At 40.2% G+C, this 17,116-nt stretch overlaps 1 protein-coding gene and 1 long non-coding RNA gene across 5 annotated transcripts in view; one reads left to right on the forward strand and one right to left on the reverse strand.

Moving 5' to 3' along the window:
• The window catches only part of CDH17 (cadherin 17), a 137,513-nt gene that overhangs the window by 111,892 nt on the left and 8,505 nt on the right, over positions 1 to 17,116 (forward strand). For all 3 annotated transcript variants that reach the window (XM_067711769.1, XM_067711771.1, XM_067711770.1), the window contains exons 13-15: positions 9,125 to 9,369; positions 12,651 to 12,781; positions 14,936 to 15,175. In XM_067711769.1, the coding sequence (XP_067567870.1) occupies positions 9,125 to 9,369; positions 12,651 to 12,781; positions 14,936 to 15,175 (616 nt within the window). The remainder of the gene's footprint in view (positions 1 to 9,124; positions 9,370 to 12,650; positions 12,782 to 14,935; positions 15,176 to 17,116) is intronic.
• LOC137210155 (uncharacterized) overlaps positions 269 to 17,116 on the reverse strand; it is a 34,624-nt gene continuing 17,776 nt past the window's right edge. Inside the window, exons 3-4 of one of the 2 annotated variants that reach the window (XR_010936283.1) lie at positions 2,140 to 2,465; positions 269 to 1,416 (exon numbers count right to left, since the gene is read on the reverse strand). This is a non-coding gene — a long non-coding RNA (uncharacterized lncRNA). Of the gene's footprint in view, positions 2,466 to 17,116 lie in introns of both variants that reach the window. The other variant, XR_010936282.1, reaches the window with a different exon arrangement.

Raw genomic sequence — 17,116 nt, forward strand, 5'->3', positions numbered from 1 at the left:
TTTGTTTAACTGATGAGAAACTGATATAAACTCAGGTTAAAGAGCTGACAGCTCACCAGGAGATCCTGGGTCCTCCAGGCCTGGAAGAGTGAATAAAACAGAGCAGTTCCCATAATCTATAATGTGCCTTTTGGGCTTTACTTTGGTTCCTTCATCTTTTTGAGGTCATGGGTACCTTTGAGACTCTGACAAAAGCTACATATCCTCCCCCTACCAAAAGATTCACATATGAACATATGTATTGTTAAACAACAAAAATTCCATTGAGTAAACTTAAGGATCAAATTGGCTTTATTAAATACTTCATAAGTCAAGTGTCATCCCATTTAGCAATTAGAAAGAAGCTCCACCAAGCTGTAGAAAAGAAAAGATTTTTTAAAGGTAGAAAGGGGGCGGACAAAGGAAATTATTAGCGAAGAATGCATTGCTTCAGACAAGGCTGCCCCCCTAAGGGGAACAAAAGGGCCTATGGGGTGGATTACCTCACTAGTGCTGACCAGATAATTCAAGACTGACTGGTTAAAGGTTGCATTCCTGGAGCAGGGATTGAAACTGCAATAGGTTAGTTATTAAGTTTTGATTTGCTTACATGGGGTTTAGCACAAGTGACTCCATTTTGGGCCTGCTGTTTCTTTTTAACAATTTTCCCCTTTTGATCAGACTCTCAGCTTATTTGAGAGATGTGATCAAAATGTAAGGCATTAAATGCCACTATCACATACCTCTCTGTAGTTCTCTCCGCTTCTGTTGATCCTCTGTGTGGTACTCACAAGTCATAATGTTTTTTTGCTTAATCTCTGTGATAGTCACAGGCATCAGCTTCAGGTTCACAATTTTTAAGTTGGTCATTCTCTTTGTCTCTTTTCTGATGTTCTAGTCTTAGGGAGACTTGGTAGTTAGCAGTTGTGAGCATGCATTTAATGCTTTTTTTTTTTTTTTTTGTGGTACGCGGGCCTCTCACTGCTGTGGCCTCTCCCGTTGCGGAGCACAGGCTCCGGATGCGCAGGCTCAGCAGCCATGGCTCACGGGTCCAGCCGCTATGCGGCATGTGGAATCTTCCCGGACCGGGGCACGAACCCGTGTCCCCTGCATCGGCAGGCGAACTCTCAACCACTGCGCCACCAGGGAAGCCCTGCATTTAATGCTTTTGAGAGAATACAGCACATGAGGGCGAGTACTCTGATTCTAACAAGCAGGATAATTCCCAATGTTTGGAGAGCACTTTGGAGCCATGGTCCCCAAGACCCAAACCAATCAAATCAGTCAAAGAAAGACTCCATGGCAGAAGTAACCCTTTTAAACCAAGAGGAGTGGCTTGCTCAGTGATCTTATGGAACTGAATTTCAGCTTCCCCAGAAGTGTTACTCCAGGTGCAGCAGGTGGTGTTGGCCACAGTGCAGACACCTCCTTGCTCAGCTAAAAGAGAATCAAGGGCTATATTATTATCAAGAACAACTTGGGCCAGAAAGTCTAAAGATTTTTTTGTTGGACAGCTATTGCTCTAACAGAGGATTTTTCAATATGTTTCAATATTTTCAAGAGTTAAGGAAAGGTTCCTGATCTAGTCTCATTTACATATACTCTTTTTTTTTTTTCTCTCATTTACATATACTCTTAACTGGGGAAGTATGGCCCTGCTAAAGGAAGTGAATCCTGAGTCATGAATACCTCTTGATAATTCCTTTCTAACTCAATGATGTAAATCCAGGGGAGTCAACCAATGAGGTGTCTCAGTTTGTTTGTGAACATTTAGGGGAGCAGTTAGATAACCTAAGAGACATTGCCTGATATGTACCAGCCGTCTAGGTACATAAGAAGAATGACAACCACCACAGACAAAGATAAATCCTGTCGGGACACAAATCACTTCCACCAAGGTGGCACTGTTAATAGATTCACTTGCAGGGATAGTTGCATTTGCCTGTTCAAGCTAGATGTCAGTTAGGTTTTCTCCTAGCCTGAAATAGTAGTTGTTTTAAACTTCAGAGGTTACATCCCTTAGCAATGGCCTGGAAGATACAGATGATGGTGTTACCTTTCCAGGCCAATGCCAGAGTAAAAGAAAGGGAAAGAAAAAAAAGTTTCTTGTTCAGTTGAAGTGTGAAGTCTTGTTGTGGTGTCTTGGAAGGAAGCATCTACCTCAGGGTCAGCTACTTCTCTTCCCAGTCAATTTGATTTGGAGATTTCCAGCATTTATATAAGACCAGATGTCAGGTGGAGTCTTCTTCAGCTGTGAGATGTGTATCCAAGGTTTAAGACCCTGAAGTTTGGCTGCCATCAGGGTAGTGAGGAGGACCTGGTATAGTCCCTTCCAAGGAGATTCAAGGGCAGTCTTTGTTCTTAGTGATTCTAATTCAGAAGGGTGGGAGAAAACTGGAAACATTAGTTTGGAAAGTTGTAGCCAGATATTTGAGGAAAGTAGAAAAATTCAGGATCCAATCCAGTTTTCATGTATATAACAAATCCTTAAAGATAATTAGCAGGATTAGAATCTAATATAGATAAAGGTGCAAACATAATTTATTAAGCAGTTAATAAATTTAAGCAGTTATTCCTGCGTTTTAAAAAAATTCTTTTTTAGGATAATCCTACTAAAACTTAATTTGTTTGCATTAAATTTGCCTTGATTATTTACATAAGTGCAGCAAGAATAGTGATTGACTATATAAGCTCTTTTTAAGATTGCTTTGCTGGAACCTTGGAAGCAAGGTACTCTCTGAGTCTATGTACATCTCTCTCAAATGTGACAATTCAGTCCAAGCCTTGGTAATATGGTCAGTGTTTCCAGTTGTGTTCCATTACAGGAGAACAGATTCTTATTGAACTTATGTGAATGACCACCTATATTGCCATGAAAAGAATACATTAAGAGTTTCTAAATTCTGGAAAGATCATGTAGAAAAAAATGTCATTTTTGTTTACAAAGGTATAGTGTATCAATTGCTGTAAGTCATAGATTGCTTAAGTGAAAAGATTTCTTTAAATCTGGAAAACCAAAGCATTAAGGAACCAGCAGTGTTTTAAAAGTCATACAAATTATAATCAATCATCCTCCTCATTTAATTTAATCCAATGTAATTAATACTTGCTCTGTTTGAATCGAGTTTTTCCACTAGTTCTGGAAATTCTTACTCAGTTTAGTTTTATGATCTTAAAATGATCAGAGGGCTTCCCTGGTGGCACAGTGGTTGGGAGTCCGCCTGCCGATGCAGGGGACGCGGGTTCGTGCCCCGGTCCGGGAAGATCCCACATGTCACGGAGTGGCTGGGCCCGTGAGCCATGGCCGCTGAGCCTGCGCGTCCGGAGCCTGTGCTCCGCAACGGAAGAGGCCACAACAGTGAGAGGCCCGCGTACCGCAAAAAACAACAACAACAAAATGATCAGAAACCTGTATTCTAGAATACCTGTCAGAGTCCTTTTTATGGATTTCTCTGAAGATGAAGCAATTTTGTAGGAACGTTTTTGCAAAAGCATTAGAATAAAAATTTAACTATCTGTAAATGACAAAATCCTTAAAATGCCCATTATTAAAGATCTGATGAGAATTCATTATAATGGAATTGACAAGGAAATTTGGTTATTTTTGTAATATGTAATGTTTAAGATAATAATTACAATTATGACTGATAACATCATACCAGGAAATAATAGATTTCCAGGAATTTTATCCCATTTCTGTAACACTTATAACATGTATCTATACAAATATAACATGAAGAAGGCACAGTATTACTTGTTTGACGATTTTTCCCATGTAATTTAACATATCAAATAAGCCTAATTAGTGTCACATCTCTCTTTTTATAAGGAGAAAGAAGAAATCTTTTCTGATTTTTCCAAAGGCCCTATGGAAAATCCCAAAGTTATTTCCAGGTCAAAAAGACTTCACTTAGAATTTGATTTGGGGAAGTTTGCCAAAAAATTCAAAAGGTTTTGGACACTTGGCTAAAAAGGATCACAGATCATTATAAAACAATACTTAATTATCCACTTAATTATCCAAAGTGACAATAAAAGATTTCAAGAGCAAATGCAGTAAGTTACATACTTCTGAGCCAAACTTTGCTCTTTTAATATTGAGAAGACTCGGTTTACTTAAGTAATCAAAGACCTGATAATAAAGATATAAAACACAAAAAATGATTTTGATAAAACACAAAATCTTTGCTTTCCAGGCAGGTTATTTTAAAGATAAAGAAAAAACTTTGTTTAAATTTCTCATTAAGAGTAGATCTCATTTATTAGTAAATCTAATAAAACTTTGTCCTTTTAACAGAGGAAAGAAAATTAAGTTTTAGTTTTACATAAGTATACTACTGGTATTAAAGCTTATTTAAAACCCTTATAATAACAATTTAGTTTTTAGCCAACTTGACCACACAAGATTTCCTCATTTTCCTTCTCTTTTTCTGTTTCTCTCTTTCATTCTTCTTAACTTCCTATATCCATAGTTTGTCCTTTTTTTTTCTTCCCACTTTGAAATAACTAGTTTTACTTTAGAGCAAAATCACTTTTATTTCCCTCAACAAAATGTATCTCCATACTTTATACCCTTTTAACCAAAAAAAAAAAAACTCCAAAACAAAAAACATATCCAATTTTCCTTGCATACAGAGTTGTTTCTTATTATTTTTATATATTGCATATTATATTATATATATATAATATATAATATATATTATATATTGCATATATTAGAATTCTTAACCCTTAGAAACCTTAATTTATAGTGAAAACTTAGTAAGCAGTTGTGAACAATTCCACTAGCATTCTTTAGATTAGCAAATTTGTGAATACATTTCATAATTTTTAGAAATACATGCTTCTTCATAGTAAAATTTTTAATGTGGCAAAAACCATATATACTAATAGAGCCAAATGTCTTTAGTTCCTCTGCAAAAGGAAACCAAAAGTAGGTAAAAATCTACGTTCAATAATTAATGTTTTAGTATTTTATATTATTTAGAAGTGATCTAGATATTCAATGAACTTCTATCATTTAATTTAGCAAAATGCTAAGGGTGTAAGTTATTAAAGAGAGACTAAGTACACATACCATAAAATATAATTATTGCAGAAAAACATTTACCTAAAAACTCTTATCCCACTTACATCTATCTAAATCACTTGCTCCCAACTATTATGTTTAGATTACCCATGAAAACTTCATGAGACATTAGACAAAGTCAGCCATCACCACAAGCTTTTTTTTTTTTTAATTTTTTGCTGACAAACTTTGTAACAGAGATAACATGGACTTATTTGACTAATAAACCCATGTAGAATAAAATTTGTGTGCCTGTATTGTATTCAGTGTAATTCTAGACACATTCTATTTTAATCAAACCAGCAACTTTAAATTAGCTTTGATATAAAATATTTTCCCAGAATATATAAAACTGAAAAACATTTGGATTAGCCTCTATTATATTTTTGAGACTTTCTATGAAGACTACATTTATATAAATGCTTGTTTGTTTAAGCCAGCTAAATAGAACTCTTTTGTAAATGAGTCTTAGCAATACCATACGTCTGCAACACGTGTATATGTAGACACACACGAACATACAGACGGATGCAGAGACCTTATCACATCTGTTTTACTAGTTATTAAAAGAGTTGAATTTAAGTTGCTTTTTTTGGTCCTAAATTTCAAATGACCTTTCCCCTTTTTGTTTTTCTTCTGATAAAACTTACCTCCCTGTAGTTTGTACTTTAACATTTACATCTCAGAGGCACAGGGAAAGAATGCAAGTTATGAGCCTTTTAAGATAAAATAGGGGCGGTTTGGAGATTGGTAAAAGGAATAAGTGAACTTTGAATCGCCTCTAGAGATGCATATCTAGTTTTGCAAAGATTTGTAAGATGAAAAGAATTGCTCTTGATTCCTCAAGGGATTGGTTTGAAACCTAAATGACATCTTCAATAGCTTGTCAGTTTTCAGCCTGTTTAAATGGTAAATGTTTCTGGCAGTATTAAAGAACTCCATGGACCCAAGAGGTATCCTCAAAGAGGGTGCAAAGGTTACTACCTTTCTAGGATCCAGAGTTACTCCCAAAGATAGCGAAAGGAAAAAACTGACAGCCTGCTTGCCCTAGGTAGGCAGAAAGCCAAGCTAAGCTCTTATTTTATTAATAAAAGGTAACTAATTAATAGTTTCTTCAGAGTGGAGAGGCAATTCAGACAGAAGATTACCAGAATGAATATTCAAATAAAGGAGGATGGAGGGGAGCAGCAGGAATTATGTCAGTCCTATAGTCTTTTTTGGGCACCTTTTATATCTCTAATCTTTTATTAGCCTTTTGCAACGAAATTTTCAATGACACTATTTTGGAAATTTTAAGTCTTTTGGAGGCTTCTGCATGCCCATTAAAATAGATATTCCTTGATTTTAAGTGCAATTCTTTTTTTTTTTTTTTTTTTCGGTACGCGGGCCTCTCACTGTTGTGACCTCTCCCGTTGCGGGCACAGGCTCCGGACGTGCAGGCTCAGCGGCCATGGCTCACGTGCCCAGCCGCTCCGCGGCACGTGGGATCTGCCCGGACCAGGGCATGAACCCGTGTCCCCTGCATCGGCAGGCGGACTCTCAACCACTGTGCCACCAGGGAAGCCCTAAGTGCAATTCTTAAATGCTTTTATCTCATTGGAACGTTTGCTAGGACCCTTAGCAGCAAATGGAGTTCAACTTCCATTACTTTATGTTCAGCCATATTTGGGACCTCAGTCTGATGGTTACCAAGCCAAGTTCTTATGCACAAAATTCTAGGTTGTCTTTAGTAAAATTTTGGCCATTTTTTTGTAGGTATTTATAGCTCCTGAGACATAGTTTTTAGACATAAAATAAGCAGGTATGCTGGAAGGTGGCGCACTTAACTCTTTAGCGTTTATGGATCCCATTAGCTATGCTGAACTAATACCTAAAAGGGCTGTGCCACTGACTTGGGGATTGTGCATTGTTTTACCATGTATTGTACCTTGTTGCACAGAAATTTTCTTTAGGTTGGCAGGTGGTCTGTATCAATCTAACCTGTTCTATGACCAACTTATCCTAATACAGGAGTCTTTGAGTTAGGTGGTGAGCATTCTAATAGCCCTTAAATGCTCCATCTGTACCCACCAAATTTTGCAGCTTTTTTTTTTTTTTTTTGCCTTCTGAGATCTCTGCTAGCAATAGCCCTTATCTACACAAAATAAGACAAACAAACATGTACACCTTAACACACCAGAGGTAATCAAGGGATGTTACTGCAGACTGACCAATAGAAGGTTGTGCACACCATCAGCAATTCCCAGCATGGATTAAGTCAACAGATTCCAGTAAATGGGGACTGTGGACTGGAACTAGGGAAAGGGATGCTATACAACCGAGGGGAACTTCAGACAGAACCAAGGCCTAGGGACTCAGATTCTGCATGGAACCATCAGCCAGCTCAAGCTGACCCACTGAGCCCTGGACTGGAAAGCCAAGTGGATCAGGATCTAAACACAAAGAGAGTGGAGCTCAGAGGGGTTTACCCCCAGCTCTTGGAAATGGCAAGAAGGACAGTGAACTTAGAGTTTTTGAGGGATACCACACCTGTGTTTCTCGTTGTCCTCAAAGCTGTTGTAAGTCTCCTCCAATCCCACAACTGCCACCAAATTTGTTAACAAAAATTCAACTGAGGAAATTTAAGGATCCAATTGACTTTAAATGGATTGGGCATTAGGAATCTAGCACATAGAAGGAACCTCCGCCAAGCTGTAGAAAAGGAGAGCTTATTAAAGCAGAAAGCAGGCGGAAAAAGGAAATTATTAGCAAAGAATGCATTGTTTCAGGCAAGGTTGCCCTCCTAAAGGGAACAAAAGGGCCTATTGGGCAGATTACCTCACTAGTCCTGATGAGGTAATTCCAGGTTGATTGGTTAAAGGTTGCATTTCTGGGCAGGGGTTGAGACTGTAATTAGGTTAGGTATTAAGACTGGGTTTGTTGACATGGGGTTTAGCACAAGTGACCCCATTTTGGGCCTCCTGTTTCTTTTTAACAATGCAATATTTAGATTTTGGTTTCTAGGAGTTCATGGATCCCAGGAAACCCTTTCTTCCCCCTTTAGAAGCCCTACTTTAGGGTCTGTCTCACTCCTCAGCAGGTCTCTAGGATTAGGACTTTTTCCCCATAGAATTATGGATTCTGCCTTGAGAGGAACCTTAAAAGAATGTAAACCAATTGTTTGGGTGATATTTAAAAAAAAAAAAATTGCTTAAATGATACTTAAGTCCTTTTATGCTAACCTGATGTATTGTTTAAGCCTATTCTTTTTTTTTTTTTTTGCGGTACGCGGGCCTCTCACTGCTGTGGCCTCCCCCGTTGCGGAGCACAGGCTCCGGACGCGCAGGCTCAGCGGCCATGGCTCACGGGCCCAGCACCTCCGCGGCATGTGGGAGCTTCGCAGACCGGGGCACGAACCCGTGTCCTCTGCATCGGCAGGTGGACTCTCAACCACTGCGCCACCAGGGAAGCCCTGTTTAAGCCTATTCTTGAAAGCTTCCAGAGTTAGGAACTTGCTTTTTGAAGCAACTCTTTCTATCTTGGGTAGCCCTAACTGTTAAATTCTTCCTCAAACTAAACCAAAATTAGTTTCTTGATTTTCATTCCTGGTCCTGTCCGACATGGCTTGAACCAGAACAGACCATCGATCTCTTGATTGTGTCTGCTAAACTCTCCCACCCTCCATGAGTTTAAAGTCTTTTATTTTGAGGTTTAAGTCCGGAGGTTTCTGGGAAATCATCCTCCACCAATGTGAAAATCTCTGCATAAGCACTTCCCAATGACTTCTGAGAACCATCTTGAGAGAATCAGTAAGTTTCTGCTGAATGAATGAATTACTCAAGGGTTAATAAATTTGAGGAGTGCTGCATTGATTTCCTCTTCTAGGAGAGTCCGAACACACATTAGCATATTAAAAGTCCTGAGAAGTCCTGCAGCAAAAACTTTTCCATGGCTCTATTATCCTGAAAAGTAAGTTTTTGCTGACACTAGATTAAGAACTGCTGCTCTGTACGAGTTTTTTCAAGGAACATAGGGAATGAATCTTAAGAGAGCTAAGTATCCCCCAATTAATTTTCCTTCTTTTTTTCCCCTACACAGCCTCTTGATTTTGAAGCAGCAGATGTTTACAATATTGTGTTCCAAGCAGAAAACCCAGAGCCTCTGGTGTTTGGTGTACAGTACAATGCCAGCTCTTCTGCTACATTCAGACTTACTGTGACAGATGTGAATGAGGCACCGCAATTTTCCCAACAACTATACCAAGCAAAAGTCAGAGAGGATGTGGCTAAAGGCACCAAAGTGGGCAACGTGACTGCCAAGGATCCGGAAGGTCTGGACATAAGGTAGAGGAGAGCAGTGCTGGGCAGGCCTAGCCGTGCGCTGTGACCACAGATGGTGGGGAGGAGGAAGGGCTGGGAAGGGCAGAGAAGCTGGCCTGACTCCAGGACTCTCCCCTAAGGGAGCAGCCAGCAATCTGAGGCCATGTCCCAGTGCACTTGGTGAATCTGCCCTTGGCTCTGGCAGGTGCCAGTACCCTGGGGGGCATCAGTGAGAATCCAGGCTCGGGCAAGCGGGAAGCGGGTCAGATTCCACCCCAACCTGCCTACTGCAGGTCCCGGCTGAGAGCTGGTGAGTTCAGGAGGTGGGGTCTAGAGACTGGGCTGTCCAAAGCTAGGCCCTCTGTCTGGACCAGTCGTGGGACCAGGGTCTGGGGAAGAGTTCCAACCCCTAAGGCGGACTGGAGTTCTAAACAGAAGAATAAAGCAAAAACCTGACTCGGCAGACTCAGCCACCTGATAGGGTGAAGGGAATCTTCTCAAAGGGGGTCGTATAGGATCCTCAGCTTTGCAGAGAGCAAGTCTGGGGCAACAAGACTCATTCCAGAACTCAGCCCTGGAGAGATGAGTGCATGGGATGAGAAGGTTAAACAAGATGTGTAACTCTTTCTACCTTAGCAGTTCTCAATCTTTTTTTTTTTTTTCAGTGCAATAGAACCCACACAGATTTGCCTTAAATATGTGCAATGATAATTAATTTTTCTAAGATAACATATGTATGTGTATGTATCCATATCTGTACCAATATCTGTAACCTTTTTAAGATCATCTAGTTAATAAGCACACAGATAGGACTTGAACCCGGATCTTTTGCTTCTATTGTAGAACATCAGTCCTACTGTCCATGGCATGACAGATGTTTTAGCATGACTTAAAACCCATGCATGTGGTTATGAATGACAATTCCTTAAGTGCCTCTAAACATTTAAGGGGAGTTTTGCCTCCCACTGAGCGATCATTTAGGCAATTGGAATCAGTTCCAAGACCTTTTTCTTATTGTCTGTCTAAGATCCCACCTACTGTTTTGCTCTGCAAGCACTTGTCAACTTTCATAAAGACAAACATGAGGGCTTCCCTGGTGGCGCAGTGGTTGAGAGTCCGCCTGCCGATGCAGGGCACACGGGTTCGTGCCCCGGTCCGGGAAGATCCCACATGCCGCAGAGCGGCTGGGCCCGTGAGCCATGGCCGCTGAGCCTGCGCGTCCGGAGCCTGTGCTCCGCAACGGGAGAGGCCACAACAGTGAGAGGCCCGCGTACCGCAAAAAAAAAAAAAAAAAAAAAAAAAAGAAAGACAAATATGAGAAAGGAAAGAAGACTTGGGTTGTACTGTATGGATAGTGTAGATACTGCTCTGTACATCAGTCACTAATTATGATGGGGCACAAAATGTTCCTAATTTAACAACCATTTATTGTTTAACAAATGCTTCTATCTCCCTTATGAGAATGCTATGAAAGTTATTAGTCAGAGACAGACAAGTGAGTAAAAATTTGAGTTTATGAGTGGAGAAAACAAAGGCATTTAAGATCATTCCTCAGATGGGTCCAGGAAAAGATATAACGTATGTACTATTAAGTTATAATCAGGAAGATGAGAAAGAAGACTGAGAAAGGGAGTGTCCTGTAAGAGACAAATGAAAAAAGTACTTCATGAATGAGGAATAATCAATAGATCGAATGCTAGTAATGAGTCAGTTAAGAATTAAGGATGACTCCAAAGCTGCCAAAGCCTGAGCAATGTAATTCTTTTCTTTCTTTCAGGTCCACAAACTTAGAATCCATTAGCACCCAGTGGCTCCTAATCCAATGTATCAGTAAATATTAGAGATTCTTTCATCCACCTGCTTCTCACCACTTCTGCAATGGTCCAGGTCACCATAATCATCTCCTCCACCCCTCCCTGAGTCCATTCACTGCAATCAGAGTGTGGGTCTTTAAAAAAGTAAATCAGATCCTGTGACTCCTCTGAAAACCTTCCAACGGGTGTCTGTCTCACTCAGAAATCCCGACTACATAGGAATTTTTAATTCACCGACCATACACATAACCTAACACAGTGCTTGGCATATAGAATATTCTAACACTGGGGAAAAGTTAATTTGAACTAACGCATTATAACTTCTTAATCATTCTCCTACTACTGGACATGTAGGCTGCTTCCAGTATTTTTTTTTAAATTCTAGAAAAGTTTTGAATGTATGTATATAATTCTTTTTCTTAACTTCTATTCAATTGTTTTTTATTTGGAGAACATTTCCAGAGGTGGGATTCTTTGACCTAAAGATATAGACATCCTTATGGCTCTGAAGTGTTGTTCCCAAAAGGCTATAGAAATTGGTTTTCCTGTGGTTCTAGGCTTGTCTCTCTCAAATTCACCTTTCATACACCTACCAATGAGTTCCATTGAAGACACAAACATGACTAGGTCACCATCCTGCTTACCACCATTCCCTGGCTGCCCACTGCTTCTCATGTTTCAGCTCTTTCCAATCCCTCTGGCTTCATCTTTTGCCATCCACTGCGTCCTATTGATATGTTATCCCACCACTGCTGGAACATCTGATGCCTCCACACCCTAAGCTACTCCTTGGCCTCTCAGCCTTAGTTCATACAATTCCTTCTGCTTAAAGCATCCTTCTTTGTCTTGCTTTAGTTAACATCTACTCTTTCAGAAAGACTTCTCTGATTCCCTTTAATTTATTTGGGATTCCACATGGCCTCTTTGTATTCACCACATTTTACTGGAATTATCTGTCTCTGTGTCTGTCTCCTCCACCGGCCTAGAATCCCTTTGTGTAATCTCCTCTCTTGGTCCACAGCATGATATTTGCTAAGCCCTCAATAGATGTCTGCTGAATGAGGAATTCACTGCGCCACCCACCAGTAGCCTCTGAGTATCCACCCATTCACACATTTCCACCAATGAGTGTTCAAGTTTTCTGAGAGGGGGCGGTTTGCTAATCAATTTTAAAAGATAATTCCAGGTTGTTTTAATTGAAATTCTTTGATTGCCAGAAAAGTTTAACTTTTTTTCTGCTAGAGTTTGTGACGATACCTTTTGTTTTAAAACAAGTACAAAAACCACTTTGTAAGGATGAACAAATCCTCCCTTTGAAGGCAGATGGTTTGCAAATAAAGCAGTAATGATATTAGATCATGTTTCTTTAAATATGTTGTCAGTAATATGCAAGGGATAGTGCTGATATAATAGCATAGTGATGCATAAACTATCTTTACATTTTCCTGCAGAGTAATGTGGGCTTCCTTTTGCTCTTTTCTCTTACTAAAGTTATTCACTAAGAGGTGACAAGAGAGGTTGGCTAAAAATTGACCCCGTCACCGGCGAGATCTTTAGTGTGGCTCCGCTGGACAGGGAAGCTGAAAGTCTGTATCGGGTACAAGTGGTGGCAACAGAAGTAGGTGAGCCGAAATAGATACATAAATTAAAAATAATAATAAATAAAAGGTAACACAAATGATTAGGGGCTACATCAGTAGAAATGGGAAGGAGGGTGAGGTGGGTGGGAAACTGGGTCAAATTGTCAGAATATCTTACAGTGGAAAAATGAAAAGGGTACAAAAGTGGAGAGAAGTGCTCACACCTTCTCGGCTTTGTTCAAGATGAGAACCCCCGTGCCCGGTAGCAGGGCTCTTTCAGGCAGGGATGCACCCGGAGGCTGGCTAGGCTTCAGGGCTGCTGCTCACTCTGTGGTGTCCTGAAGGGACCACAGCTTCTAGGAAGGTTCCTGTGTCCCCACTGAGCTACCTCCCTTCCTCCAAAGTGGCTGTGGGTTTCTCCAGGGAGCAGGGTCAAACCACTGACCTGCCTACCTAGACTATTACTTGCTCCTTCAGGCTTAAATTGCAGTGACCGAGGTCTCATCCTTTTGAAGCATAAAATGTTTTGTTCAATGTTCTCAACTTCATATATGCCAGAATCACCCGGGAGCTTGTTCCATACAGATAGGAATTCACCTTGCAGATTCTGATTTGGTAGATTTGGGTGGCCCTGGATATCTGTTTTGATGAAACCAGGTGAACTTTTGAAAGGAAACATTTATTATAAAGATGAGCCAAGGATGTTTGAATCTTAGATAGCTATAAAAATAAACTCACAGGAATATTATGCTTACCAGTGATAAGGCTCGTGATTAAAACACTGAGTTTCTTTACGTTTAAATGGAATTTTCCAACTTGGAGTCGGGATTCTGTTGATCTTATGCTGGTCAGAGCCTTGAATTAGACAATAAATATATCTGCCTGGCTTACCAAAAAATTAGAGTTGAACAGATTATGACTAAATAAATATAGTTTTATACCAAAGAAGGAAACTTTCAAAATGTGAAGCCCAGGGTTGGGAGCTGGAATGCGGAACATTCCAATAGGTGGGAATCATGAAAATGGTCCCTGTGTGTGAAAAGATGAAGAAAAACAAAAGTACTGCAGGCACGTTAAACCAGTGAGGGTAGACACGCAGAAGCGTGTGTCGAACTTGGAATGGTGGTGTGTGAGTGGATGGGCCTCGCTGAGGCAGGTCGGGGACTGGCTCTCTCTCTTACTTCTAGTTGATGTGCTTCTTTCTAGCACATACCACTATCACACTCCATAAATTTAACTCTCAATTTAAAAGTTCCTGATTTAATCAGCAGGAAGTTTCTGGCTAAGCCTTTGTGCTGTGCCTTCCGCTAAAATGTACTGTGGGGTCAGCACTTCGCTTTGGATGTGTCCTAAAGGCCTCTCACATTTTAGAAGTTTCATGAATCGAAACCAGGGTTCAAAACCCTGCTCTGTTTGCCGTTGTTGGCCCTGAAATGACACACATTGATGAAATGACGTCCTCCTTTGGTTAAGGAGACAGCCGACAAGAAAAGCAGGCAAGTAGTGTTTACTGGAATTGAAGCAGGTCTGAGTCAGAAATTGTAGAAACATCAGGGAGAATGAGAACAGTAAGTGTTTACGTTGTACTGACCGTCCTGTTCTAAGCACTTACCCCTCATACAACACTATGGGGTAGGTACTATTATTGACCGTATTTGATGTATGAAGAAACCAAGGTACTGAGAAGTAACTTGCCCATGATCACACAGTTACCAATTGTTCAGGCTACAGAGGTCAAAATTTTCTCCAGGACACCACAGCAAATAACATTTGTACAGCTCTGTACAATTTTCTAAGAATACATGTCAGATCCTCATAAAGTCACGTTTTACAGCTGAAGAAATGAGCCTTAGAAAACTTAACGAACATGCCTAAGTCAGTGTTGAGCGATTAAAGGTGTGGGCTCTAGAGTCAGATCCCCTGGGTTGGAAGCCTCTCTACCGCTATGTGACCTTGGGCAAGTCACACAACTTCTCTGAACCTCAGTCTTCTCATCTGTAAATGTACACCAGTGTTGTTTTGAAGTAATGTATATAAAATGTTAGCACATAGTTCTTATTATTATCAAGACTTTCTAAGCAGAAAATGAAACTAGGTCTGAATTGTAAATATTTTTTTAAAGAAAAGGAAATATCCTTTCTTATTGAGAGGAGAATGAGAAAGCAGATACCATATTTCAATGATTCAATTCCTTAGGCGGATCCTCCTTGAGCTCCGTGGCGCAATTCCACCTGACCCTCACGGACGTGAACGACAACCCCCCGCGGCTGGTCAAGGAGTACACAGGCTTGTTCTTCTGCTATCCCCCGAAAGCACCCGGAAGTCTCATTTTCGAGGCCACCGATGATGATCAGCAGTTATTTCGGGGTCGACACTTTACATTTTCCCTTGGCAGTGAAAGCTTACAAAAAGACTGGGAAGTTTCCAAAATCAATGGTGAGTTGTCAAAAGAACATCGAGAAAAACACTGATGGGCGATGGAATGAGTTTTTATTTGCCTTGGTATGCATGCAGCACTCAACACAGAGCTTTCTTCCACGCTCCAGGAAAGAAGTTCATGCTGTGGAAACTTGCACAGGCAAGCTCTCCAGAGGGTTGAAAGCCCCCGGGGTTTGGAGGAAAGAAAGATTGTTAATACACAACATCTCTCTTAGTGTACATGAATAGTTGGACAATCAGAGCAACATTGCAAAATTTCCAATGGCAGCTGAGAAACAGGTTTCATCATGATTATTTTTAAAATAAATTTATTTATTTTATTTATTTTAATTTTTGGCTGTGTTGGGTCTTCCTTGCTGCGCGGGCTTTCTCTAGTTGCGGCGAGGGGGGGCTACTCTTGGGTACAGTGCGTTGACTTCTCATTGCGGTGGCTTCTCTTGTTGCTGAGCATGGGCTCTAGGCACGAGGGCTTCCATAGTTGTGGCGCACGGGCTCAGTAGTTGTGGCACGCGGGCTCTAGAGTGCAGGCTTAGTAGTGTGGCACATGGGCTTAGTTGCTCCACGGCATGTGGGATATTCCCGGACCAGGGCTTGAACCCGTGTCCCCTGCATTGGCAGGTGGATTCTTAACCACTGCGCGCTAGGGAAACCCGCTCATCATGATTTTTAAAAAGAGCTTTATTGAAATATAATTGACTTACAATTAACAGCACATATTTAAAGCATACAATTTTATAAAAATCAATATACCATTGAAGCCATCAGCACAATCAGATAAGAAGAGTTCCACCACCCCCCCAAAGTTTTATTCATGCTCTGTTGCAATCCCTATTTTCCACCCCACACTGTCCATCCCTCACCCCAGGTAATCACTGATCTGCTTCCCGTCACTATAGATTCGTTTGCATTTTCAAGAATTTTATCTAAATTAAATAACAGCATGTACTCTTTTTTTGTTTGGTGGATATCACTTAGTATACATATTTGGGGATTTCACCATGTTGTTGCATATATCAACACTTCACTCCTTTATACTGTAGAATAGTATTCCATTGTATGACTATATCATGATTTATTATTCATTAACATATTGATTATTACTTAAATTGCTTCCAATTTTTGCTATTTCAAATAAAATTGCTATGAACATTTGTGAACAAGTGCTTTGTAGGAGCTATGCTTTCATTTTTCTTGGTTAAATACCTAGAAGTCATCATATGGTAGCTATACAGTCAAATTTTTAAGAGAATATCAAATTGCTTCCCGAATAGTCTGTAACATTTTACATTCCCACCAGTGAATGAGAATTCTAGTTGCTTAATATTCTTCCCAATGCTTGCTATGCTCAGTCTTTTTAATTTTAGCCACTGTAGTGGGAGTGTAGTATTTCATTGTTTTTTTTAATATGGTTATATGAGTTGTTAACATATTTATTAACTTGTTTTTTTTTAACGTCTTTATTGGAGTATAATTGCTTTACAATGGTGTGTTAGGTTCTGCTTTATAACAAAGTGAATCAGTTATACATATACATATGTCCCCATATCTCTTCCCTCTTGGGTCTCCCTCCCTCCCACCCTCCCTATCTCACCCCTCCAGGCGGTCACAAAGCACCGAGCTGATCTCCCTGTGCTATGTGGCTGCTTCCCACTAGCTATCTATTTTACGTTTGGTAGTGTATATATGTCCATGCCACTCTCTCACTTTGTCCCAGCTTCCCCTTCCCCTTCCCCGTATCCTCAAGTCCATTCTCTAGTAGGTCTGTGTCTTTATTCCTGTCTTACCCCTAGGTTCTTCATGACCTTTTTTTTTTCTTAGATTCCATATATATGTGTTAGCATACGGTATTTGTTTTTCTCTTTCTGACTTACTTCACTCTGTATGACAGACTCTAGGTCCATCCACCTCACTACAAATAACTCAATTTCGTTTCTTTTA

Source organism: Pseudorca crassidens, chromosome 17 (genome assembly GCF_039906515.1).
Source record: "Pseudorca crassidens isolate mPseCra1 chromosome 17, mPseCra1.hap1, whole genome shotgun sequence".
Taxonomy (NCBI): Eukaryota; Metazoa; Chordata; class Mammalia; order Artiodactyla; family Delphinidae; genus Pseudorca; species Pseudorca crassidens.